At 39.9% G+C, this 26,767-nt stretch overlaps 7 protein-coding genes and 1 non-coding gene across 8 annotated transcripts; 4 read left to right on the top strand and 4 right to left on the bottom strand.

Annotated features, from left to right (window-relative positions):
- The first annotated feature begins 80 nt into the window (after positions 1-80).
- On the top strand, positions 81-4,870 carry LOC111785262 (glutamate receptor 3.3-like). Its single transcript, XM_023665673.1, has 7 exons — positions 81-468; positions 1,081-1,374; positions 1,474-2,816; positions 2,891-3,168; positions 3,618-3,649; positions 3,742-4,151; positions 4,235-4,870. The coding sequence occupies exons 1-7, from the start codon at positions 348-350 to the stop codon at positions 4,655-4,657; spliced, it is 2,901 nt and encodes a 966-aa protein (XP_023521441.1). The 5' UTR covers positions 81-347; the 3' UTR covers positions 4,658-4,870.
- On the bottom strand, positions 4,840-7,464 carry LOC111785270 (glyceraldehyde-3-phosphate dehydrogenase B, chloroplastic-like). The gene is made up of 9 exons (XM_023665679.1): positions 7,186-7,464; positions 6,985-7,095; positions 6,632-6,793; positions 6,347-6,514; positions 6,112-6,272; positions 5,921-5,982; positions 5,796-5,845; positions 5,269-5,675; positions 4,840-5,174 (listed from the first exon to the last, which is right to left on the bottom strand). Exons 1-9 carry the CDS (start codon positions 7,282-7,284, stop codon positions 5,039-5,041), a joined length of 1,356 nt encoding a protein of 451 aa, XP_023521447.1. The 5' UTR covers positions 7,285-7,464; the 3' UTR covers positions 4,840-5,038.
- Positions 7,465-7,997: 533 nt separating this feature from the next.
- LOC111785280 lies at positions 7,998-11,970 on the bottom strand. Its single transcript, XM_023665689.1, has 5 exons — positions 11,805-11,970; positions 10,975-11,107; positions 9,710-9,806; positions 9,423-9,509; positions 7,998-8,406 (listed from the first exon to the last, which is right to left on the bottom strand). Exons 1-5 carry the CDS (start codon positions 11,863-11,865, stop codon positions 8,272-8,274), a joined length of 513 nt encoding a protein of 170 aa, XP_023521457.1. The 5' UTR covers positions 11,866-11,970; the 3' UTR covers positions 7,998-8,271.
- Positions 11,971-12,240: 270 nt separating this feature from the next.
- On the top strand, positions 12,241-15,126 carry LOC111787480 (peptidyl-prolyl cis-trans isomerase FKBP18, chloroplastic). The gene is made up of 6 exons (XM_023667453.1): positions 12,241-12,571; positions 12,938-13,008; positions 13,091-13,177; positions 13,408-13,557; positions 13,700-13,759; positions 14,798-15,126. Exons 1-6 carry the CDS (start codon positions 12,322-12,324, stop codon positions 14,864-14,866), a joined length of 687 nt encoding a protein of 228 aa, XP_023523221.1. The 5' UTR covers positions 12,241-12,321; the 3' UTR covers positions 14,867-15,126.
- A 1,465-nt stretch (positions 15,127-16,591) lies between these two features.
- LOC111787643 (RING-H2 finger protein ATL8-like) lies at positions 16,592-17,675 on the top strand. The gene has a single exon (XM_023667661.1). It carries the CDS (start codon positions 16,765-16,767, stop codon positions 17,323-17,325), a length of 561 nt encoding a protein of 186 aa, XP_023523429.1. The 5' UTR covers positions 16,592-16,764; the 3' UTR covers positions 17,326-17,675.
- Positions 17,676-19,003: 1,328 nt separating this feature from the next.
- On the bottom strand, positions 19,004-19,075 carry TRNAW-CCA. Its single transcript has one exon. It is a non-coding gene; the product is annotated as a tRNA-Trp (tRNA).
- Positions 19,076-19,149: 74 nt separating this feature from the next.
- On the top strand, positions 19,150-22,716 carry LOC111788008 (protein MULTIPLE CHLOROPLAST DIVISION SITE 1). The gene is made up of 6 exons (XM_023668139.1): positions 19,150-19,311; positions 19,421-19,705; positions 20,108-20,274; positions 20,394-20,781; positions 22,189-22,396; positions 22,497-22,716. Exons 1-5 carry the CDS (start codon positions 19,267-19,269, stop codon positions 22,393-22,395), a joined length of 1,092 nt encoding a protein of 363 aa, XP_023523907.1. The 5' UTR covers positions 19,150-19,266; the 3' UTR covers position 22,396; positions 22,497-22,716.
- Positions 22,540-25,885, bottom strand: LOC111788007 (protein PLASTID MOVEMENT IMPAIRED 1-like). Its single transcript, XM_023668138.1, has one exon. The coding sequence runs from the start codon at positions 25,713-25,715 to the stop codon at positions 22,926-22,928; it is 2,790 nt and encodes a 929-aa protein (XP_023523906.1). The 5' UTR covers positions 25,716-25,885; the 3' UTR covers positions 22,540-22,925.
- Between the last annotated feature and the right edge of the window lie 882 nt (positions 25,886-26,767).

Below are 26,767 nucleotides of genomic sequence, written 5' to 3'. Positions count from 1 at the left end.
TAAAGTACGTAACTAAGTAATCCATCTAAACCCTTTTAAACTGAGGGATTAGTCGATCTTAAAACTGATTAAGAAATTAATCATCACGTTTTCCAGAATTAACCCTGAGTATTTGCTGCCCACTTGGGCGGAAGGGCCTACCGGTGGAGAATCGACGGGGGCGATGGCGGATAGTCTTATCAAGTTGCCGCACAAAGATTGGGCCTCCAACAAAACAACTCTGCGCGCTCCACAACTTTTGCTTCATCTATGAGTGACTGAATTTTCTGCTTTTTGCTGTCCAATTTCTCACGTGGTTCCGCCACGGTGCCGTAGTAGTGTTCGCCAGCTTCATCAACTAATTTCAGATGTTCTGGATTCTCTGTTCCGCCATACGAGCAACTGATTTAGCATCCAGCGTATACTTCGTCTACCAATCGTTCCCATACCTTTCAGTAGCAGTTTCTTACTGCGGCAGCTTCGATTCAGGTTCTTAGTTTTCGATTTCTTCATTCCTTCTTCGAGGAATGTACCCTTCTGTGAAGTTTTAATGCAGTAGCAGAATTTCCACTCCCGTCTGACTGTTTCGGGTCGTCATCAGTTCATTTTCTGTTACTTGCTACTTTATCAGCCCAATTTCGTATCCCTTCTTACTTAAATTTGAGGATAGTTGAATATCCATTTCAATCAAGCTGTTTCTGGGAGTTGGGGGCATATGGTATGGAGTGTTTTGTTTCAGTAGAATAATACCTATCTTCAGGGAACAGTTTAGTGGCCTTCATATTGGGCGGTGTTTTTTCCTTCTTAGTTTGCATAGAGAAAGGAATTGGATTCCGGGTCTGCTTCATTGTGAATGCTTAATATTTAAGTTTTTCTTGGTTCTGCGTGTAACTGATTCTCACCCCAAGCTAATAAGAGAACGGATGGATAGATCTCTGTCTCTCTATCTCTCTATCTCTACCAGTTCTTTTTGTAGTAGGATTTAATGGGTTCATATCATATTTCATTTAGAGTTTACACAGACAGAAGCGGCTAGTTTCACTGGCAGTTTCTTTATTTTCATAAACTGGACGCTGATAAAATCCCCTGTTTTGGCGGCAGGCCACAGACTTCTCAGGCAAGAAGCACAAATGAGTTTCATTTGGCTTCTCTCGTTGCTATCTCTTTATTGTGGTATATTCCCTGTTGGGCTTGGTAAGAACATCTCCTCAAGACCATCGGTTGTGAACATTGGAGCTATTTTTTCTTTTGATTCTACCATTGGAAAAGTTGCCAAGATTGCCATTGAAGAAGCTGTGAAAGATGTGAATGCGGATCCTACCATTCTTCCCACAACCAACCTTTGGTTACAAATGCAAAATTCCAACTGTAGTGGGTTCTTAGGCATGGTCGAAGGTAATCCCTTCCTTCTTTCTTTACTGCTTTAGTTTTGCGTGTGTTGGTGAAGAGTTTCCATCTAATCCCAAACTAGAGCTAACCATGAATTTGTTGTAGTTTTGCAACTTATGGAGAATGCAACCGTCGCCATCATAGGCCCCCAATCTTCTGTGGTTGCCCACATTTCATCCCAAATTGCAACCGAGTTCCAAGTTCCTCTAGTCTCATTTTCAGCTACAGATCCTACTCTCTCCGCCCTTCAGTTTCCCTTTTTTGTGAGGGCTGCACAGAGTGATTTGTTTCAAATGACTGCAGTTGCTGAGATTATTGAGTACTATGATTGGAAAGAGGTTATCGCTATATACGTCGATGATGATTATGGGTGGAATGGTATTGCAGCATTGGATGATAAACTTTCTGAAAAACGTTGTAAAATCACATACAAGGTGGGTATTAGTCCCGAAACTGCGGTAAACCAAGTCCAAGTTATGGATCAACTTGTTAAGATTGCATTGATGGAATCAAGAGTTATGGTTCTCCATGTGAACCCCAAATTAGGCACTTTAGTCTTTTCAGTGGCTAAATCCCTTCAAATGATGGGCAATGGATATGTATGGATAGCAACTGATTGGCTTTCGTCTCTACTAGATAGTGTTGTTCCCCCACCTCCTGAGACCTTGGACTCGATGCAAGGAGTTCTTTCTTTACGCCAGCACACAGCAGAGTCAAATAAAAAGAAAGCTTTTGTTTCCAGGTGGAATAAGTTAACTGGTGGCTCTTTAGGTCTGAATGCTTATGGTCTCTATGCTTATGACTCTGTTTGGGTGGTTGCTCATGCCATTGACAAATTTTTTAATCAAGGTGGGGTCATTACACATTCTAATGATTCCCGGCTGAATTTCAATGGAAACGGTGATCTTCATCTTGAAGCTATGACTATCTTCGATGGTGGAAATCATCTGCTGAATAACATATTGGAGAGTGACCTTGTTGGTTTGACGGGTGCCCTTAAGTTCGATTCTGGTAGATCCCTTGTTCATCCTGCATATGATATTATTAGCGTTATCGGGACTGGGTCAAGAAGGGTTGGCTACTGGTCTAACTACTCTGGTCTATCAATTGAAGCTCCTGAGATACTCTATTCCAAACCACCTAACCGTTCACACGCAAATCAGAAGCTGTACGAGGTTATATGGCCAGGAAATACAGTGGAAAAGCCTCGAGGATGGGTGTTCCCAAACAACGGGAAGCTACTAAACATTGGAGTGCCACTTCGGGCCAGTTTCAAGGAGTTTGTATCACAAATCAAAGGGTCCGACAATTTCCAAGGTTTCTGCATTGATGTGTTTACAGCTGCTGTAAGCTTGTTACCTTACGCTGTCCCGCACCAATTCATAGCCTTTGGCAATGGCCATGAGAATCCGAATTACACAGATCTTGTATATGGGATAACAACTGGCGTGAGTATTAACGCATATCTAAATTTGGAATTCTGTATGTTACTTCAATTGGCTAATTCTTATCTGTGTACCAGAAATTTGATGCCGTTGTTGGAGACATAGCCATTGTCACAAGCCGTACAAGGCTTGTGGATTTTACTCTGCCATATACTGCTTCTGGACTAGTTGTTGTGGCCCCACTCAAAAAACTGAACACTGGTGCTTGGGCTTTCTTGCATCCATTTTCTCCAGCCATGTGGATGGTTACTGCTGCTTTCTTCCTTTTTATTGGAATAGTCGTCTGGATTCTGGAGCATAGGACGAACGATGAATTCCGAGGCCCACCGAGAAGACAATGCATTACAATTTTATGGTTAGGTCCTTGTCTGAGATCTTCTTCCATAGGTCATCCCATTAACATATTTGAGTTTGTCACTTACACACTGAAAAAGAAAAGCAGCGAGAGAGGTACAAAATGCTGCTTATATCTCGCCATTTTGATTTTACTGGTAAGATGAAAACGAAGTGACAGGAGACTGCTGTACACAATTTCATAAAGTAGGCAAAGGGTTACTTCAATAGATTGGCATGGAAAAAATGTCTGAGTTTTGGAGATTAAAGTGGCATTTTGTACTGCTCATGATATATGTAATTTGTCTTTGATCTTGTGCATCCCAAGAGTTTGTGTGTTTCCCTACTCTTATGTCGAACTAGACAACTAGGACAGGCCGATTACTCAAATCCATACTCTTTTTCTCCTCTTTCCCGCTGATATCTCATTAAATTGTTTGCTGATCCATTTATTTCTTGTGAACTTTGCAGGTTTAGCTTCTCAACTCTATTTTTTGCCCATAGTAAGTGGAAATAGAATCATGATTTCAGTCTTGATTATTGTCACTGTAATCTTATCATCTGTAATGTAACTCATTCTCTACTTATTTTGCAGAGGAGAACACAGTTAGCACTCTCGGCCGCTTCGTGCTGATCATATGGCTGTTTGTGGTTTTGATTATAAATTCTAGCTACACTGCAAGCTTAACATCCATTCTCACGGTGCAGCAGCTATATTCTCCAATCACAGGAATAGAAACCTTGAGGGAAATTGATGAACCGATTGGTTTCCAAGTTGGATCTTTTGCTGAACGTTATCTGAGTGAGGAGCTGAACGTGTCTAGATCTAGGCTTATTCCTCTTGGATCACCGGAAGAATATGCCAAGGCACTTGATCTTGGCCCTGGCAAGGAGGGAGGCGTTGCTGCTGTAGTTGATGAACTTCTATATGTAGAAAATTTCATCTCTAGAGAGTGTAAATTCAGAGTTGTTGGTCAAGAGTTTACCAAAAGCGGCTGGGGTTTCGTGAGTGTTTTCGTTCTTATTTAGTATTTGATAAATTGAACACATCAATAACTATTCTCCTGTTGCTCCTTTTGGTAATTCAGGCATTCCCACGAGACTCTCCATTGGCTGTAGACATGTCAACTGCCATTTTGCAGCTATCCGAGAACGGCGATCTGCAACGGATACACGACAAATGGGTTGTGAAAAGTGCTTGCACCTCAGACAGTACAGATCTCGAATCAGACTCGCTTCAACTTAAGAGCTTCTGGGGTCTCTTTCTTATCTGTGGGACAGTGTGTTTCATTGCCCTTGCCATATACTGCTTTCAGATTATTCGTCAGCTATACCATTCTGATTCAAAAGAATCTGATCTGTCTAGCAGTAGTGGATCGCATCCGAACCGTCTTCGACGAATCATGTCGTTGTTTGATGAGAAGAAAGAACCAAGGCAAAGCAAACGAAGGAAAGTTGAAAAATCGTCCGAAAATGATAAGAATGATGGTAATTTGGAGGTAAATCCTTGAGAAGTTTGTAGACAGAAATTGAAGCAACCAGCCAGGTTTATTAATTTCGTCTCCTCATCAATACATTTAAGTCTGTCTAAATCCAGTTTGTACACTTCAAGTTTAGAACAAGAAATCAGAGGAAAGCATCTAAAAGAACAAAATGGACTAATTTGCAGAGGAAATATGAGGGAAAAAGGTGTAGTAAAGGGGGTGGTTCATGTTTTTCCTTCATTTTTGTCCCTTTTCAAAGGTTATTGCAGCTTTAGAACACTGTCTTCAAATTTTACAAATGGATAGATAAAAAGTCTCTTCCTTGAATTTGAATTCTAAACAAGCATTGTACAGCAATGCTAAAAAACGACCTAGACTCAAAGCAACCAACAAAAGACATGATGATGCCTAAGCTTCATAAACTTTGCACTCTTCATCAGCTGGGTTAGTCTGGCAGAAATCCTCCAACGGATCTCCACTTGTTCCCGATCCCACTCCCGGCCATTTGCTTGCCACCAAATGAGCCAAGTCCACAACTCTTTGGCTGCAGACAACAAAAAGTTAATGAAACATCATATACGTTGGTTTATAATGTTGAAGGGAATCAATCATCCATTCCCATGAATGAAAGTCCTCACCTGTATCCCCATTCATTGTCGTACCAGGCGACCACCTTGAGCATATCATCTCCCATTACCATTGTTAATGAAGAGTCAATTGTGGAGGAAACATCAGTGCACTTAAAGTCCACAGAAACAAGAGGAATATCGCACACGGCTAGCACGCCCTTCAATGGTCCATCAGCTGCCTTTCTGAAGGCAGCATTGACATCATCTGCGGAGATGCCTTTCTTCGCAACGTTCACAACGAGGTCAACAACTGAAACATTTGGAGTAGGCACACGAAGTGCAATACCATTGAGCTTGCCCTTAAGCTGGGGCAGCACAAGGGATACGGCCTTTGCTGCACCAGTGCTTGTGGGGACAATGTTCAAAGCTGCGGCCCTGGCTCGTCTCAAGTCACGGTGTGATGCATCCAAAAGTCTCTGCATAACCCCCAAAACGTGACTCGAGGTTATAAGATTTCCTCTATCTCAAAAATCATCAATGCCATAGGATTCTACACACATTCATAATGTAATTAATTGTTCATATATTTTCTTTACCTGGTCTCCAGTGTAGGAGTGAGTGGTTGTCATCGTTCCCTTCACAATGCCTGAATTCAATCAAACACCAAGTGGTTAAAATCGGGAAACAATGCTCGTTGCCCAAAATGAAACTGATTGCCTACCAAATTCCTCATCAATGATCTTCACAAAAGGAGCAAGGCAATTGGTGGTGCAAGAAGCATTGCTGCATAAAAGTTTAAGAGCAATAGCTAAAAACTTCAACAATCAGAAGCTTACTAACCAACCAAAAACAATTACTTAGCAGCTCAAAGGTCAAAACAAATTCAGCTCCAAGAATGAAACTGTTACTGACCTAATGATGTTAGCAACATCATGGTAGTAATCTTTTTCGTTTACCCCAACAACATATGTTGGAATATCAGCACCTTTTGCAGGAGCAGTGATGAGAACCTTCTTTGCACCTGCTTGGATGTGTTTCCCTGCCCCTGGGCCATCCACGAACACTCCTGTACCCTGCGAAGGCCATGGATATTGGTATTGATCGGGGCGGATAATCTGATAATTGATTGGGATGGACTTAAATCTACCTCAATAACAATGTCAATGCCTAACTCGCCCCAAGGAAGCTTGAGGGGGTCCCTGCCTGAGACAACCTTGATTGGCTTCCCATCAACAGATATGGTTTCATTGTCTACAATTTTCACCTCTGCCTTGAAAGTTCCCAGCATGGAATCATATTTTAGCAAGTGGGAGGCCTGAAATTTTTGGTATAATTCATCTTAAGTGGCGAGACTTTTGCTAACTATGTTCAAGTAGATTAATCCTTGAAAATGGCACTTGATCAATGTATTGAGAAGATATATATTGCTTACATTCTTGACACCACCACTGTCGTTGACAACGACAACATCGAGAGGCGAGTCTTTCCTGCCATGCCAGCACCGCAGGAAGTTTCGGCCAATACGTCCAAATCCATTGATTGCCACCTTGAGTTTAGCCACTGTTTCTCCCCTAACCGGAAATGATCCTACTGCCTGTATGAAGAAAATGTTCCTATTCTGTTAGTAAGAACCACGATCAAGATGAGTTACTCATAATTACTAAGATTAGTCAAACATATAGATTTCTTCAAACTATATCAAATTTCTCAAACTACTGCGATCTCTTTTCATCCCATGAAATCATCTAGAATTTTAAACCACAAAACGAAGGGAAAAGGAAGAACCTTGGGAGTCAGTTGAGCAGCCACGACGTCGAAGAGCGATCCTTCTCTGCCATTGTTAGAGAAGGTCAGGCAAGCAGATCTAAGCCCATTGAACTCAGCAACATCCAGCCTCTGCACATTGCAAATTCAAAACTAAATTATGAGGACAATTTAATGAAGTATCAGCTACCATTAAGTAGTTTGAGAGATGAAGAGACAAACCTTGGATGAGCATCGAGGTCGGAAAGAATTGGAAGTCTTGGAAGGAAGCCTTGTGTTGGTGGGGATCCTTGTTGAAGCCAGAGCTGCGTGAGTGGCCATGGCTGCTAACTCAGGGGCTACGTAACTCCACTTCACAAATGTATATCAATTGTAGAACTCTGAAATTGGCATTTGGGTTATACAGAAGCTGCCCTTTTTTAATCATAGATGGAAGGACTGTGGCAACTTGCAATCAAGTGATCTAGAGAGTGTTTTGTGGTGAGAAAGCTGCGAGGGGCAGATACATAAGATAAGGCAGTCTTTTTCGCCTATCAATTTCAGGAAGCCTCTGAACCACAGATCTTTCACCTATGTAACTTTCCAATAATGCCCTCAAGCTATATGTTGTTACAAGAGGATTGTTGGTAGTAGTCCAAGCTGGCACCTGTTCAGTCTGACAAGTCACCGACGTTTCCCTCTCTAATGTCTGCCTCTCATTGTTCCAAGTTAATGAGTCATAGCCTATCCATCCACGTCATTTTCGCCCTTGGCTTGGAACAGCAAATACAGAGAAGACATTGGCCAGTGCCTTCACTCGATCCAACCTGACTTTTGCTTAAATAATAACGTTTCATTCTTTGGTTTTTTTCTCCTCCAATGTTCCACTATTTCTTCCCCTGTAATCTCCAGAATCTCGCCAAAAACCAAATATTAAGCTTTGCTACCTCGCTTTTCCCTGTTAAGATTTAGTTTTTAGCTGGAAGACAAAATGGACGCCCCAGCAACAAGGGATCATTTGGCTTAAGACTGCCAGACAAGTTAAAAAATGCAAATAAGAGGAAGGAATGAAATATGTGATTTTCAAATACAAAACAATGGCTGTTCGTTTACAAAGTAGGAAACAGCAAGAATGCTCTTCTACAAACTATTCAACTTTAGAAGGAGCATCTGAGTGATCATAGCACCACATTACGCGATGATGTGTAATGCACATCAAAGTTCAGTTCCAAACGTATTAAGACAGAAAATCAAAGATAATAGCTAGAAAATTAACTATTATTCTTAGTCCCCGAATCGTGGGCGGTGAAAACCAAGGTAACGATACTTTCAAATGGCAGGTTCAACTTCATCAGAGTTTACGGCCACTCCATTTGGGGAATCCTCTGTGCGGAGCTGAGAAGAAACCTCATCAATGGCAGAGTTCAACTGTTCAATCTTCTGTGCCAGCACTTTTCTTGTTTTCTGCAATTTCAATAAAAAGCAAGTACATGTTCGCACATCAAAAACCGAACAGGAACTGTTAAAGAAAAGCACGTAATATTGTATTTCTTCTATAAAGAAAGTTCAGAGTTGAAAAGAAAAAAATCCAGAATCAAAAACAAAATATTGTTATCTAAAAATTTAAGACAAATCCTACTGGAAAGGGCCCTGTGTTTAGTTCATAGATTAGTTTTGTATAATCTAGATGGGTGTAGATTTGCTTATCCTGATCCACAAGCTTGCTAATCTTCTAGACTACATACATACAACATATTATAGTCATATTTTAAACTAAATACCGACAAACCATATCTCAAAAACCAAATGAAAGTGGGATATTTAGTCGATAAGCTTATTTGAATTGTGCAATTGAATCAGTAATCTGTATATTTNTTATTTTCACTATTATTGATGATGGGATATTTAAGGTTTTAGATTCATGTGATATGAGTTTATGTGCTCCATAAATTAGAAAACTCGTATCCCAGGATAAGTAAATCCATACATATAAATTCGTATTCCAGTTTATGTACTCTTTTGACCTTATACTACACAAATTTTATGCAAAATTCAAATACCCCCACGCAGAATTGTCAAAACTGAAGTTACACGAACACATTTTAGCATCTTTGATGAGAAGTTGATGAAGGTTGGAAAAAATATATATTTATTACTATTATTATTATTATTTTATATCTGCAAATGTTCGAGCCACCTTATCTCATGGGACAACTACTTGATCCTAGTTCAAGTGGTTGCCAAGAAAACTAACAGAATTTTAAAATCATACGTAGGTGCCCACATGATTTGAACTCATTCCCTCTTAACCCTTTTCTTTCCCAAGCTCCAATTATCATTCTGCCAACTCATGGTATTTAAGAAGAAAGTGCAATGTTACGAATAAAATCCACGATTGGGTAAATGAATGTCAAGTGAAGATGAAATGTTCATTCACAAGATCACTCGCAACAAATAAAAAGAGATGAGTGATTTTGCACCTCTAAGGCTTTTTCTTCATCATATATGAACTTGGGAAGTTTCCTCATCAAATCTTTTCGGTCTGTTCCAGCAAGTGCCTTGCTAATCTATAATTCAAACACAAGATCAACTCTCAGTCATAACAAGACGAGGATTCTGCACTTGAAGCTCAGAGACAATAGTTGTGCATATTTCTACATACCTTCCCTAAGATAGTAACCATAGCACACAAGTAACAGATATACTAGGTGAAATTTCCCATATGTCCAATTTAGAGGTTAGATAAGAGATGAAAAAAGTTAAAAACCTGAGGGGCATATACACAGCCAAGCGTACCAACTACGAGCCCTCCCAATACAAAACCTCCAATAAAAATGCCTGCACTGCTTGACCGTCCACCATCACTGCCACAAGGTGCATAATAAACTGCCGTCAGAGTATTTCAAATGAAGCATATAGGACGGACCCATCAAGACATATACAATAAAATAGACATCAACTTGTGCTATGTCCATTTGAAACATATAGGAATACTATTATTAGTTTCCACTCGGAAAAGCTTTATTAACAATTGTTACAGACTAGACATTATTCAACCCTAAGAGTTATTGTTTATTTATTAATTAGTAATTTTTTGGTATAAGAAATGAGGCTTTATAAACAAAGAGATAGAGAAACAATCTAGGCTTGGGGATGATGAATGATGCTTTATAGACAGATTGAGAGAGAGAAACAACCTGAGTGCGGGAAGAAAAATCCCCCTCACGAAAATAGACCATTGGAGCCTTCCAATCATTAGTAATCATCAAAAGACTAAAATTACAACCAAAAAAAAAGCTCGTGTGTTTGGAACACCACCACAATGCTAAGTGTTGTACACGATTACAAAAAGAATCCACCGTAGTCTCCTTGACTTTAAAAATCCTATTTGTTCTCTCCTTCCAAATTAACCAAAGGAGAGAATGGACTACAATTCCACAAAATGTTGGCCTTGCCTCTAAACACTGATCCCCCAAAATATTTTAGGAGCAAAAGGCCAAATCTCATAGGGAGGCACAAATCCAGACCGTAATCATACAGAGTAAACAGATCAAATTCAACAACTGTTTCATTTGAATTTGTTATCTAAAATGGGATGAGTACATACATTCATTATTATTTTTTCCCCTTCTTTTGGGTAGGAAACCTATATGCCTTCATTATGTTGATTTGATCAGTCTTTGACCAAATCAACGAGACTCAGTTTCGAGCATAGCAAACCAAACAGGCTCATCCTTTGGTTGCAAATCTGTTTGAACCAGCTAAAAATTAGTTATGTTCATGGTTGTTGACTACCTGAGATTAAGAAATTCAGTTCAGCTCAGCACGGCAGTTCCTTTTCCAGTTATTGTGCACCCCAATGATAAGCCTACCCACACAAAGATTCTAAACATGCATTCCTACCACGTAAATAGTTTCTCAACGTAGTGATCGATAATAATTTCTTCAAAAAATAGACTCCCTAGACTGTAATGCTATAATATGAGATGACTAAATGGCATATTGTTTTAGTAGTGATTTCAAAGATTATACCTATATGCAGCTTGAACTGAAAGTGGCCGCCTAAATGTAGAAAGCTTGGCCTTTCCCACCCAACCAGGATTGAGTAACAAGCGGGTAGGGGAGACACTCCCAAATCGTTTATCAGCAGTTTTCAGATTTGATCCTGGCAGGAAAATTGGCGAGAGTACACTTAGACAAATACAATTTATGGTTACATACATGTGCACTCTCCTTAGTTCTTCCCAATTATGAAAATAAGAGCAACTACCTACTAGTCATAATTCAATCTTCCAACAATTACAAAAAATTTCATTAATTTGGAAATCAAGACATCATCACGATGTAATAAAAACGATAAGATTAATAGCGCCTTTAGACATCATCAAGAAAGAATAAACAGCCCACCATAAACGGAACCAAAATGGAGGAAAATACACATTCCCCTCGCAAATTTCGCCTAGAAAAGGCCGTTTCTACATAGAACACAAAACCGATTTATGAGCTAAGAGGATGGTCAAAAGTAGCAGGTAACTAACATTTGAAGCTCGCTGTAACTCAATATACAAATTAGAAGAAAACCCGATATCTACCGATGGAAATGAGGGCATTTCGCGATGGAAAAATCGAGAACACAAGTCCTAAATCTCCCGCACTACAAGATCATCCCCAAAATTAAACCGGAGAGAGAAGTGTTACTAAGATGTGTAAATTGGAAAGGAAACTCAAGAGCAACAGCTAAAATTGAATCGATACAAGAAAAAAAATACAGGATAAGAAATAACAAATGGGGAGCTTGTGTACTTAACAACGAAAATCTAACACAAGATCAAATGCTGAAGAAATCAGAGAGTGAGGATTACCAGCTGATAACTGGAGTTGAGGGGTTTTCGTTAAAATCAACGAATTGGATATAGCAGACATCGTTGTGTTGAGTCCCAAAGATGAACAGAAGATAGCGAGAGAGTGCGGTTTTGGTTTGGAGGTGAACGTGGAAACGGGAAACGGGAAACAGATTATTACTAGGAAAATATTTTTCTTGTTCGATAATATCGATGGCCTTGAGGAAATTATTCCGTGCTTTGCGATCACGATAATCCCTTGAGCTCTTTTTTGCTGCCCTGTGATCTGATGTCAATCCTATCGACGCCCCGCTTTTTTCTGGGCTTTTGCCCCGCTTTTTTCTGGGCTTTTGCCCCGCTTTTTTCTGGGCTTTTGGCCCAACATCAAATAAGGAACTTTCTCCCGGGCTTTTATTTAAAGTTTTAAAAATAAAAATTTAAAGTGAAAGATATTATTTATCAAATTCCGCCAAGCGTTTGTGGATAGGGATATAATGTGGGCGCTTTACGAACACTTGCTCTGCGTAGTTCAACCGCCATGGCAGTGGCCATAACTAAGAGGTTGGATTCTTGTCCCATTCATCGCCTTCTTCCTCAAATTCGTTCACAATCTACGGCCAACAGAAGAGAAAATGCTAGCCAAGAATTGTTTTCTCTTCCAATTTCAAGAAGGTCTGTAATTTTGATCTCCTCGCTACCTCTCGCTCTTGTTTCCGTATCTCCGTCGTCCGAGGCAAGAGAGAGAAGGAGCAGGAAGACTATTCCTCTCGAGGACTATCTCACCAGCCGTTAGTAGTCTCAATCCTTCATGTATCGTTATCTTCTGAATTTCCTTTTAATACTTCAAATTGGTTGAAAATCCTGAAATCTTGATTAGTAATTACGACCTATTCTTCAAATTCTGTATCTACATTTTATAATCAACCGAAATGAAGTGGGAGTTTTGTTCGTTACGTGTTGAGCTTCTCGTGGAGTGTACAATTCTGTTTCCAGGACTTAGAGGGATCTGTTGTGTTTATTGATAACAAATTTAAAAATAAAAAATAAAAAACCCGTCGAAATCTCACTTTAGTGGTTGGAGGATCTGGATTATGAGGAACATTTCTATGCAGCATTTTCTTTGATTCACATTGGCGATGACATTTTGATTGCAGCCAATGGACTGAAGTACTATGATATCGAGGAGGGAAAGGGTCCTGTGGCTGAGAAGGGTTCCACAGTACAGGTAATCTGTTTGGGACATTTTCAGAGCTGTGTTTGCCTGTCTTTGAATTTTAACTTTTCTCTGTATTAGCTCTCTATTACAGGTTCACTTTGATTGCCTCTATAGAGGGATTACAGCTGTGTCAAGTCGAGAATCTAAACTCTTGGCTGGAAATCGTATAATCGCCCAGGTTCTTGAAATGTGAACTTGATTTCGTTCATCAGTTGTTATCGAAAAAATGAGTGTGTACAAATGTGATGTTTAATATTGAAACTACATCATAGGATTAAATTTTCTTTAGTCAACAACTTCAGCTTTTAGGTCAATTCTAGTAACTAAGCGTCTGGATGTAATCTAAAATTCATCTTTATTAGTTAGAGAATTCAATTTCTAATGTATGTTGACCCATGGTTTGATCAGCCTTATGAGTTCAAAGTAGGAGCCCCTCCCGGGAAGGAGAGGAAACGTGATTTTGTGGACAATCCAAATGGTCTGTTTTCAGCACAGGCTGCACCTAAACCCCCACCAGCAATGTACTCCATAACTGAAGGGATGAAAGTTGGGGGAAAGGTAAGTGCATTCTTCTATTCCAAACTTGCACAAGCACATGCTTGATTTGACTGTAATCTTCTTCTTCCCCATTATATTCTCTCAAGTCTTACGTTTTATTTTTGCGAGGATTTCTTTGACTTCATTTTCCTTCTTTGTGCAGCGAACGGTGATTGTTCCCCCTGAGGCTGGATATGGTCAAAAGGGAATGAATGAAATCCCAGTAAGTCCCTAAATTTCAGTTGTAGATATTATCGAAATCTCGAGTGTGATATTTTTCCATTACATAAAGTAAGTCCATCATTTGCCTTTTTATTATGTTTGACTTTTTGACCCATCAGCTATTTTTGAAATTTAGTAACATTTACATGTGAATGCATGAAAACTCGGGTCTAAAAAGTTAGGCCCTGAATTTAAGTTGTAAATGTCAATAATTATCCACTACTTAAAGTATGTCAATCATTTACTTTTTTTTATGCGTGACTTTTTTGACAGATCAATTATCCACAACTTTTTTTTACAGAATAACTATTTTTAAAACTTTAAAATTGCATTTAAAAAAAAAAAATTAAGTTGTAAAAGTTAGTGTCGAATTATCCACTAAAGTAAGTCAATCATTTACCTTTTTTTCATTTTTTATGCGTGGCTTTTTGACAGATCAACTATTTTTAAAATTGTATGATCACATTTGCATGTGAACCCATGAAAACATGGGATTAAAACCCTGGTCTAACTCCTTGGTTTTGTTGTCATATCATTGAATTTGATCTCGGAACATTGTATTGAAAATGTTTTTTCTTTTATCATGAAACATGCGCATATATATTTGGTTTACTTTTTTTTGCCTATGGTCTTTAGTTTACAAAATACCAAACCAAAAGATCTATATACTTCAAGGACAGAATAAGAATATAAAAAATTCTTTAAGAGAAAAATTGAAACTTCAAATGTACTTTTAAAGTGAATAGCAATTCCGAAACCATAAAAAAGTTGTAAAGGGTATATTTCAAAAGTTTAAAAAAGTATTGGCGGAATTAAAAAAATCATAGCTAGTTTATGGACAAAAGCCATAATTTGGCCCCTTTTTGGTATTCTAGTGTAATTAGTGGAGGAATCCAAGAAATGGTGAAGTCAAGTGCCCTTTGGTTTACTTATGTTATTTATGCCAATTAGTGCGTGAAGGGTTGAGATAGAGATAAGATGACAACTTTTGAGTTGTATGGTTATCAGATGTACATGTAATCCTGCTTTGTATTGGCAGCCTGGAGCTACTTTTGAATTGAACATAGAGCTTTTAGAAGTGGTGCAGCCTGATAAAGGTGGGGCCTGACCTGATTCGAGAAGCTGATTTTGATCCCCCGCAGGACAAGAAGTTGAGCATTAGCTGACTTAGTCCTTTGGAAGGACGAGGAGAAGCACATCCTATTCTTGGGTAGGGGGAGTTTTTCAATGGAACCTTGAGCGATTATTGTCAATAGAACGAAAATGTTAAGACCAGTTATTTTGTATCGTATCTTACCCCGACTGACTCATTGTGACGGTCCTTTAAAATATAACAAAAAGATCCCGCACCAAATTTCTACTTCGGTCCTTGGCTGTGTCGCCTTTTCTCTGCCCCCCTCTCTCTTGCTTTAGCTTTTGAATCCGGTTGGATATTAATTGATAAGAGGTAGAGGGCGGCTCTGATAGGGAAAACGTGACAGCCTTATTTGTATATTAGTGTTACTGTTTTATCAGCAAAAGGAAAAAGCGGAAGTTTCAAGTGTTGTGGATGTCAATTTCAGAGAGAGAGACGCAATGAATTGGTGTTGCTGGCAAGGGGGATTGGATTGGATTGGATTGGATTGGATGATTGTCTGAAGTGACATTTTGTGGAGGGATTTTCCTTTCTTGATGGGTCGAAAGTGCCTTGTCATTGCTGGGATGCCGCAGGGCTCCCACCCCCTTTCTGTGAAACCTCCTCCTCCTCCTCTTCTTGACGTTTTCCTTTTGGTCATTTAAGAAAAGGGGAATACTGACTCAAATCAACAGACAGTTTGTCCACGCAACACCAACACTTTGTTGGTTTTCCCAAACCTCGGATTCAAGTCCAAGTTGAACCCGGTTAAAAAAGATTGAGCGAAATGGAGTGTGTTGTGTTGTAATGTGGACGAAATGAGCGGGAGATGCGGTGTTCTTACTTTTTGTAGCACCTAAATCCAACTACCTAAAAAGAAGAAAGGATTTGCTCCGTATTTGATTTGATCTGATCGTATCGGATCAGATCACGAGCTGCTGCTCAATTGATTGATGGTGTTTGCGGGTTTCTAGCTCACTACTAATGATAGTGGTTTGGTTAAGGAGTTGGAATTGGAACTGGAATTGGAGAGGCTTTAGTTGTTGGAGGGTTGTGTTTTTATTCCATTATTTACTTTATTGATACGAAACTGAATTTTTGGTCGGTTTTCAGGTATTTGTCATGTTGTGAGTGAAAATGAGTATTTTGTGGCGTTTTGGATGTTTTCATGCTTCCTTCCACTTTCAAAAAAAATTATTTGAAACGGAGAGGAAGTAACTCATACGTCTTCTAATTTTGATTTAATATCCGACTCCTCTTCTGATCTGAACCCAAACTAAAGAGTTCTGTTTTCTCATATTTCTGCCCTAAAACGTTAATTTTGAAGGAGAGCCTCAACAGGACATTCAGGTGGGAGTGGGAGTGGGAGTGGGAGAGTGTGTGTGTTCTTGTTGGATGAATATGAATTCAGTCCTTCCTCATGATTCAAAGCAACATGGATGCTTATAATTTCACATGTAACTCATTGTAGGAATCCTCATGTTTCGAGGGCATTAATATTTTATAAGTAAAGATATAATATAATGCTGTATAAATAATTTTTAAAAATTTAAAATATTATTACATATTCTTCAGCGGTAAAAATATAAATTTAAATAAATAAGGTAAATATACAATGTGGTGAAAGGGCTATTTTTCAAATGGGTATCATAATTTTTTTTTTTCTTTTTTGTGATATATATATATATATATATATATATATATATGAATTTACGTAGTGGCGCTATACAAACGCTGTTAGAAGTGAGGTTAAACGAAAGCCGATTCCCGTGTCCAGTATAAAACCCCCCAAATCCCCTCAAAACAACAGACGTTACGCTCACAGTTGATTTAAAACGACTGCTCTTCCCATCTCTTATCTTATACCCTCTTCCCTCATCTCGCCGCTCCAAATGCGTCCTTTTAGGTACCTCGCCGATGCCAACTCCTCCTCCATCTCCGACACGGTGGAGCCCGAGAGGTATGACTCCGACTTCGTCATAATCCTCGCCGCTCTTCTCTGCGCCTTGATATGCGTTCTTGGTCTCGTTGCTGTCGCTCGATGCGCCTGGCTACGCCACCTCGCTGGCGATAGAGGCGGCGCTGCTTCCACTCGTCCTCCTCCGCCTCCTGCCTCCAACAAAGGTCTCAAGAAGAAGATCCTGAGGTCTCTTCCCAAGTACACCTTCACCGCGGAGTTTGCTGCTCAGTTCTCAGATTGCGCGATCTGCCTCGCGGAGTTCGTTGTCGGTGATGAAATCCGCGTTCTGCCGCAGTGTGGCCATGGATTTCACGTGTCCTGCATCGATACGTGGTTCCGATCTCACTCCTCCTGTCCTTCATGCCGTCAGATTCTGGTGGTAAGTCAGTGCCAGAAGTGCGGCGGTTTTCCTGCGAGCTCGAGTTCGAACGGTGGGACTGAATCCAGAGTAAAAGATGAAGGAGAAGATAAGAGGAATAGGTTCTTACCTTAGGCCTAGGTTTTTCTTGAACTACTGCGATTCTTGTTCCTTACTTCCGCCGTGCTGTAAATATCTTTCTAAATCAAAATTCATGTAATTACAAGAAGTTGTGGATGTATTCAAATTGTAAGCGGAGGCGATTTCCCTGAATTTGAAATCTGCCGCTCTGGTACGTTCTATCATGAATATTGACCTCAAATCGTCGTCGATTTTCAGCCTCGGAACGTAACGGAGACGGCATAATTTTACAGTGCAGGCGCTCAAATCAAAAGGGGAACAGTGTTAGTAGTATCATGTGGATGGTGCACATTGTTTTATGTTGACAACAGTCGATGCGAATTGTTTATTTGCATCTTGGATCGCTCGCATTTTTCAGCTCGAAATGGCTTCCTCTGCCTGCATCTCTCTCTTCACAATGCCAATTTTTGTCTTTCCTGCGCCCAAGCCAAGTGGTGGGATGCGAAAACTTCTGAAAATGGAATCATTCTACCTGCAAACTGCAACTGCTCCCTTTGTGATTAAAAATTTGCAACAGACCATGGCTGCTGCTGCTGCTGCTGCTCTGTCCTTCTCTCACCATCATCATAACTATCAACTTCATTTAACATAAACTTCATTATGTCTTCAGATTTTGTAAAAAGTAAATAGACGAGGAATCTGAAAAGAAAACCATTCTGGTTGTGTGAATAGAATTGAATGAGGGGATGTGAAAATTAATGTAAAAAGTGAATATATATTTTTAGAAATAAAATTGTTATTATAAGAAAAGCTTAGAAAATGAATTTTTTGTAGGAAAAGAACTCATAATAGCAAGTTTGAAGGAATCAAAATCAAACAAACCCCACTTTTTTCTCTCTTCCTCTTTCCACATTGGAGTGGGAATTCAACTTTGTGAGATATCCATTTCACATGCATTCTTTCTGCCTTCCCATTATCACACTTTTTCTCTCCCACTTTTAACCACGCACAGTGTTGTGGGAGATATCAGCATTAATGTGTTAATTGATGACATAGTTTAATATTTATATATATATAGCAAAATAGATGTTTGGAAAATGGAGTAAAATAAAAGGAATTTAAAAGAAAAAAAGTGTTGATGGAACAAATAAATAAAGGTAGGTAAGCATGTGTAGCCCCTTGTTTTTAAAATGGGATCTGGAAATGTGGGTTACCCAAAAATGGGAATGAATTAGGTGAATTGGTATTTGTAATCCAAACAATTTGCAGTTAAACCCCCAACCTAATTCCTATTTACTTTCTTTTTTTTTTTAATTCCCCAACGCCACACTTTCCAATATTGCGGCCCTTTCTCCCTCTTTCTCTTTCTTTAGCGTCCTTTAACAAAATTCGTCCCTCTAGTGTACATATATTTATATATAAAATACACCACTTATCCTGATAAGTAATACACACACACATATATATATAATACAATAATTATGTGGCAGTCATCACATGGGCATCATCATGTCTTTAATGCTTCTTACACTTCGTTTCAATTTCCACTTCATCTGCGTACGTGGCACAATCCCACTTATCCTGATAAGTAATACACACATATATATATATAATACAATAATTATGTGGCAGTCATCACATGGGCATCATCATTAGCATAGGTACAACTTTAGAAATAACAATGTAGCTTTAATAATAAAAGAATTAATAACTAGAGAAAAATTAAAACATTTGAACCCGACATGAATCGAACACGCAACCTTCTGATCTGGAGTCAGACGCGCTACCATTGCGCCACGGATCCGTTTCTGTTTGTGAGGTCGAGCTTTATTAATATATTTGTATACAATTTGGTTCCAAAAGCAAAGCTATTCTTGGAAACCCTATCCTCCCGCGGCTCGTTCATTTGCTATGGCGCCTCTTTGCACGTTCCCGTCTCCAAAATTCTAATTTCCCTTTGGCTTTCTTTCAGTATGTTTTCTTCCTGCACATGTAATGGCTTCCAATTGGACTCTTCAGCTACATTCTCGTTCTTTCCAGGTAATCGCCTTCCGCTTGTCTTTCTTCCTTACTTTTAATCATGTTTCTCTTAATTTCGTCGGGAAATGTTCTCTGCCATGTTTATTCACTTTTTAGATCGTATGTGCAGCCATCCGTATGGGCTCGAAAGCCTCCTGCACTGTCCGGTATATTCGAACTCGGAATTGGTTATAAATGCACTAGCATTAGGTATGAGCATTTCAATTGGAATCGGCATGGAATGGGTCGCAAGTCTCTAATTAGAGCGAGTTGGGGTTCCGGGAGCACTGATTCTGGCCGAAATGTCGAAGGTGATGAAATTGTTGTCAAGAGTACTTCTGTGGCTGTGGCTTCCAAAGATTTCATCGGGAAAATGAAGGAGATGACTAGTTCCTCGCCTCTAGGCGTTTTCGTGGTAATACATCTTTTTATTTTTTATTTTTTTGGTCCTCTCGGGAAAGGCGTTTGTAATGATTCTCTTCAACTGCTATATACACAATTTACATCTCTTTACCGCAAATGAAAGGAGAACTGTCTCCTAAATTGTCATGGACCTTGAGTCCATGAGTATTACGTGATTGGAACCTGCATTGCATCATGAATGGTTTTGAGAAATTGGTTTGGGATGGAATATCAGTGGACTGGATATAAGCATATGCAAGTTTTGAACGCAAAGAATTAAATGTAATTTGCAACAACGTATTGTGTCCTTTTCTTTAAACTCGAAACTTTTGTGACCGCATTCTTAGCGCAAATCATATATTTTGTTTTGGAGTTACCTTGCTATATCTTACTCTCCTATCACATTATGTTCCAGATGAACAAATGTACTGGAAATGGGCTTGCAATTGGGTTTTTCATTGTAACTGCTTGTTTAGCAATAGTTGCAAGAGTGTATTTCATGGGGAAGTCCGGGAACAGTCACTCCGGATCAGTGGCTGATCTTGTCAGGCGTGGTCAGCTAAGATCTGACAGAAGAGGCATGTATGAATTAATCTTTGAATGCTTTGTCCTTTCGACTTGCTAAAATGTCATGTTATGTTATGTATTACTTGTTTCCATTATATTCTTATAGTTTTCTCTATAATCATCTTTTCTTCCAGTTCCAAGCCTTTAAAATACAACGATCCCTTTAACAACCCATTGGTGAAGGTTGACAAAAGCAACTCGTCTGTTGAAATGTGCGGAAAGGTTTATCGGTTGGCCCCAGTTACACTTACCAAGGAGGAACAAAGTATTCATCAGAAACGGAGGTCCCGGGCATATCAGTGGAAGAGGCCAACCATGTTTCTTAAGGAAGGAGATTCAATTCCTCCTGATGTTGACCCGGATTCAGTTAGGTGGATTCCTGCAAACCATCCTTTCGCAACAACAGCTAGTGATATTGACGAAGACTTAGCCCAGAACAACGTGTACCAAAAGCATGGTGTTCCTTTCCGTATTCAAGCTGAGCATGAGGCTCTGCAGAGAAAGCTGGAAGCACTCCAGAATGTGAGTACCTCTGAATCTCTGATACTTTGTACTGGTTTCTGTGGTGTCTTCATGTTCATTCCTTAAGTTACTAAATTCATATGTATCAATTGCTGCGTGTTAATGGGGAACTAAAATGAAGCAATATTCAGGTAGACAACTTAAGACGGGTCTCTCCCCTGGTTGGTGTTTTGCATAACAAAACTAATGACGAATGCCAAGTCCTTTTCATCTTCTGCCTCTTTTTTGAATTTTACCAATTTATCCTCTCTTTTAATCGGCGCCCGATGGCCTTCCTAAAGATATTAAAAGCATTTCATCTATTTCTTTCAAGTTTAATCCCTTTCACATTAGGTGGACACCCCATCGGCTTCAAGAAGGAGAAGATTCTATGGATTCAATTATTTGAGTCTTTTTAGGACCACTTGGTTAGATAAAAATAGAATAGCTTTATTAGGATAAAGGTAGATTCTCTTGCCTTTTCTGAGATTCTCCCGCTTTTGGATTCTCCCACTTTTGTTACTCTTAGGTGGTGAAAGTTATATGCACGTCCTTTGCAATTATTGTTCAAACTGTTTTTGTGCCAACTTGAAGTGCTTTTTTAAATGCATCTTCCTTGTCTAAATTTGAGGCTTTTCTCACCCTTTGTGATTTACTTTCTTCAATGAAATGAATTTAATTCTTCTGCAATCACAAATATCACTGAAAGATGAACTTTCTGGTTTTGCCTATATGTGAGAACGGATTGTATTCCTTGATGATTTGAATTATAACCTTCAAGAATTACATATCATTGGGTTAAGTTTTATAAATGTTCCCTTTGGGGATGCCAGATACATTCTAGTTCTGAGTATTTATTGTACATATTTAGGGATATACTAGCGACAGAAGGACAGAACTCAGCATCTGTTGGATGAATTATTCGCATGCAGTTCTTGGTATTTAATTATGGTATTTATAATAAACTTATTAAGAAAGGAAGCTAGAAAAAGAGTTGTAGGGATCCTTGAGACAATGGAAAAGCTTTTATTTATTTATTTATTGATTTATTGATTTAGAGGGAGAAATGGGGTGGGGAGTTTGGTTTTGGGACGAGATTTAAGAATTATGCAGAAAAGAGCCTCAAATTCGGGTAACTCGTAGGAAGTTTACATCTAAACGCTTGTGATGTGTAGTGGACGTTTTAATCTTAATTAAATTTTTTATTGTTCATTTGGCGCACTACATCAATAAGTTGTTCCTCTTCCCTCCCATCTTAAAAATCATCAGTTTGTACGATAAATGATTATTATTTATTCTCATTTCCCGTTACCTGGGCCTTGGGTTAGATCGAGATTCATATGAAATTAATTATTCAAGTGATGATGCCTGTCCACTAAATTGTATTTAAGAGTCACCCTTTAATATTTATATTTACGTTTTGCGCAGGAACAGAAACTGAATAATTTATTTATAGATCCTGGAAGTGCCAAGGAGTTTGAGAGGCCTTTTAAATCAAAATCCAAGTCAGATGAACAAGTTGAACGGAGTTTTTCTGATCACCAAGCTGGGGAGTCAAAGCCTCCAAACTCGGGACCTCATCCAAGTTCCATCGGTGGTGTTCAATCAACATCTGATGAAGCACAGAAATCCTGAGGTCAGGGTTTTTTCTGCTGTGTTCATAAAGATAATCATTTTACCATCCCAACAATCTATCAGGTTCCTCTAAATTTAAAATTTGTGTATTTAAAATGCAGGCTTGCTGTAAATAGGACCATCTTTTTGCCATTGGTTTTTTTTTATCTGCAGAACGCATGAAGTTAGTTGTTGAGGCGCTTACTGTATAGTATCAATGCGTGCAGACTTGTTTCCGTAGGCTATCAGTAGTGAATGTATTTCTGTGTTTTGAGGCAGAACTTTCAAAAATATGTACTTTTGTTGAATTGGTATAATCGTTCAATTCTCTGCCTTATTGCATTCTCGATTGTAATCTGAAAATTGACTTGAACTGCTAACATTAACACATAAGATTGTTATTTGAATTCTGTAACTAAATACAAAATGAACTATGCAATTGCTCCTAATTCTCTCTTATTATTAACTGTAGAAAATAATAAAAATATGAACACACGACGAACTCACTACGCTGTGACCGCTACTGACCGTAATTCAAACGGCTTCTTCTTCTAGTTCACAAACTTTACATCTGGGTTTCGTATAGGTTTGAGCCACATGTCCGCCATTGCCCTCGACGACAAGCTCCAAAGCAAATCTGGTCCCTTGGATGATAAATGCTTTCCCTTCTTCACCGCCTTCCCAATCCCATGCGCCACTAGCCACTGCATCGCCGTCAGCCTCTGCTTTTCGCTGTCCCACGCGTTCCTCTTCCCTACCCCCCTCACCTTCAACCCACCCACATGCAAGCTCGTCACCTTGAATCTTCTTTCCTCTTCGTATTTGCTTGATTTTTCTTCCATTTCTTCTTCCTTGGCGTGGATCAGACCCACCACAGGGCCTCCCACGGCTTCGTATCGCCTTAGTGGGTCTCTTAACTGCACCACCACCGCCAGTGTGATGGATTCTGGATCTTCCAATTGGCCTGCAAGTTTAGTGAAGTTGAATTTATTCATCCAGTCTTCGTACGGAACTGCACAATCCAGGGGGTGCATTTGATTTTGATCCTTTCCTCCAATTTTCACATTCAGAGCCGATACGTCAAATGGGGCTTCTTCCTCCGCCATTTCGGCCTGGATTTTCAAGGCTTCCACGCTCATTTCTTCGAGCTTTTGCAAAGAGAAGGCTAGAATCTCTTCGATGGTTAGAGGGATTTCGTTTAAGTTCCAAATTCCTGTCGAAATCCTCTCTTTCCTTCCCGTGCTCAACGCGGTCACCATTGATTTTACTGCAGCAATGGCGCGGGCAGCGGTGGAACTTGCTCCTTCTTTGTTTCTCCCTTGAATGATTGCCGAAGCAATTCCTTCGAATGCTATTTGTTCTGCTGTTTTGCCCATCAGTTCATCCGTAGACATCAATCCCATTACTTTGGAGCTCAGTTCCTCGACCCCGCTGCAAGCCATTCTCTGAAACAACTCGAATCCACTCAGCGACTGTGTGGAGGCTAAAATGAATGGTTTCGATATCTGCATCGCTAGTTTTGGAATGTCCTTTCTTGAAACTTGGGTGTTTAATGGATTCATGGCGGCTAAGTAGCCTCCATCTCTGGTTTGAACAACGCAGCCCAGCCCCTTTCCAAGGTCTGAAAGGTACGATTTGGATTCAATTTCAGAGGAATCCTCTGTTTCTTCAAGTTGGTAACGACGAATTTCAGGGTAATCGAGTTTGCTGTCTTTTTTGTATGAGCCATCCCCGTCTTCTTCCTCGAGCATCTGCAGAAATTCCCTTGTTACGTTTTCTTCATCAGCATCAAGCCTCTGCGAATCGGATTCTTCATCGTTTTTGCCCAGATTTTCATCTCCCATCATTGATTCCAGAGCTTTTATTTGCTGTGCAATGGAATCGAGTTCCGACAATCGATTCAAATGAACCTGATCGTGTACAACCTCCTTGACTACCTCGCTTGAAGTCGACTTTTCTTCCATGGATTTTTCAGATTCTTCTTTGTCCAGTTCTTCCCCTTTGTCCTGAATCTCAACTCCTTTGTCAACAACTTGAAAGTCTGGGAGATCGAAATCTTCAATATTCGGTTCTTCTGATTTCTGAATGGAGGGGGGAGTTGACGGAATCGGTGCTGGTTCATCTAAGTTCAGATCATCCATTCCTGTATGATCTGTTGTCGCTCTTGTTTGCGATGGTGTCCAAGCTTCGGTTTGAGCAGTTAATCTGGGACTAGGAACGCTGAAGGAGGTCTTCGATTGCTTTCTCCCGTAAGATTTTCCCGATTTGGATTCCTTCGGCTGAGCTTGACTGTAAATTCCAACTCCTCCGTCTTTCTCCATAATCTGGAAGCCTAATTTGACGACGAGTTCTCCTCCTTTAGCTTTCCCCGCCAAATTGAAGCTTATATCCCACTGTCGAACTCGCGTTCCTTCGCTACTCTTCTCCATGGATTCTTCAATCAGCTTACTCAAATCCACTGGACTTCTCCCGAAATCAAGCTCTTGAGCATCTACAGCGAAAGCGTAAATCCAAAACGGACGAGGCTCGAATTTTAGAGGCTTTCCGTTACCAGAAGTGCAATAAACGTGAGATTTGAGGAACAATGTCTCTTCAAAATCCGCAGCGCCTTGCGAAACCCTAGACGGCATTGTGTTGACTGCTCCATCTTTGGTCTCTTTCTTCCTCACGCAAACGGAAAGTCGAAGCCCATTCATGGAGGCGGGAAGGCCCTGAACGGTGACGACTTCAACAGAGAACAAGCAACTAATCTTCTGCATTCCGATGTGGGCGAGAGCTCGAATAGGCTTCCAATTCCAAATCCCCTTCTTCTCGGGGGCGGCTTCATCCAACTTCCTCAGCTCCGGCTGATTAGAAGAAACCTTGTTTGGTTGGGATTGGGAGTTATGATCGTCATGGAGCTTGGGGCGGGAACGCCATGGGGAGAGAGACATACGCCGGGACCGGGGCTTGTTGATTGTGTGGATGGCCCCCACATCTTCAGAAGAGGGAATAGAAGGAAGAGAGGTCCGAGGAAGAACAAGCGAGGCTGTTCTTCGAGTAGTGGAGGAGGTGTGGGTTTGGTAGAGCGTTTGGCTGAGTGCCTCAAGCTCCTGGAGAAGGTGGGTATTGGAATCCCTTGTTTCCGGCGTGTCGTGATGAGTGGCCATTGATGAGGTTGGAGCCAAAAGTGCAGGAGGAGGAGGAGGAGGAAGAAGAGTGTAAGAGGTGGAGATATTGGGGGATACGATAGGTGAAAGAAAGCGGCGGGTGGAGCATGGAGAGCCAGGCAAAAGTTTCTGGGCACAAAAGCTTGAGCGACACACACGGCTTCTTCTTCCATCTTCGGGTCCCTTCTGCATTCAATGCCCACTATCTTCTGGCTCATTCCTCAATCATTGCTAATTTTCAAACTTCAACTGCCACTTCAATTTTTACCAACATTATCACTAATCACAATTAAATAACAACTATTCCATCATAATACGTGTACTTATTTTATTTTTTTTTACAAATTTTAGTATTTCAAATGGGGTTAGAATTAGAATTATAGAATTAGAATTAGAAGGGGGGAGAGAGCGGGTCAAGTGGGTAAAAAAAAAAAAAGAAAAAAGGTTAAAAAAAGAGCTGAATTTTTGGAAAGAATTGGACGTAATTGGTATGAGAGGGTGCATAAGTAGTAAAGGGTGAAGGAGAAAGAGAGAGCGAAGAAAATGTGGAAGATGGAAGAGCATGAGCCGCCGCAGCAGCAAATGAGGCGGGAAACAGAAGAAGACAAGGGTTCGGTGGAAGAACTGCTGCCACTGGAGAGCAGTCCTTACGTGAAATACAAGGACTTGGAGGACTACAAAAACAAGGGGTATGGGGTGGAGGGCCATATTGAGCCCAAGCCCATTCAGGGCGGCGGCACCGATGCCCCCACCTTGTCCGGCAGCGGCTTCCCAGAGGTGGCTCCGGCCTCCATTGACGCCGTCACCAGACAAGGCCTTATCCACTGATATGTGCGACTCTATTTTTTTGACTACATATCCAATGTGTTGAATTCTTTTTTTTTTTTTTTTATCATAATTATGAATTAATTTGAGTTAAGAGAGTCATCCATTTCTCTCCCTCGCCTCACCTCTATAATTTCAAATAACTTAAAATATGAAATTTTGATTCCATACGCCTTATTTAAGAATTTCTTTTCACTTCTAAACATTCCCATATAAAGATCATTTGCTCGTCACATATTCACACAAAGAAGGTTAATTGGCAAATTTTATAATTATCCGGACTTCTAACATACATTTACATACAACTTGGTGAGATAGGACTCTCAGTCACATACCTAGTCATGTGTATCAACAAATTAAAAATGGTAAATCTATGATATTTTAATATTAATAAATAATAATAAAAAATGATTACAAAC

Source organism: Cucurbita pepo, chromosome LG02 (genome assembly GCF_002806865.2).
Source record: "Cucurbita pepo subsp. pepo cultivar mu-cu-16 chromosome LG02, ASM280686v2, whole genome shotgun sequence".
NCBI lineage: Eukaryota > Viridiplantae > Streptophyta > Magnoliopsida > Cucurbitales > Cucurbitaceae > Cucurbita > Cucurbita pepo.
Note: the sequence above shows the minus strand (reverse complement) of the source record. Positions and strands in the feature narration are given on the sequence as shown.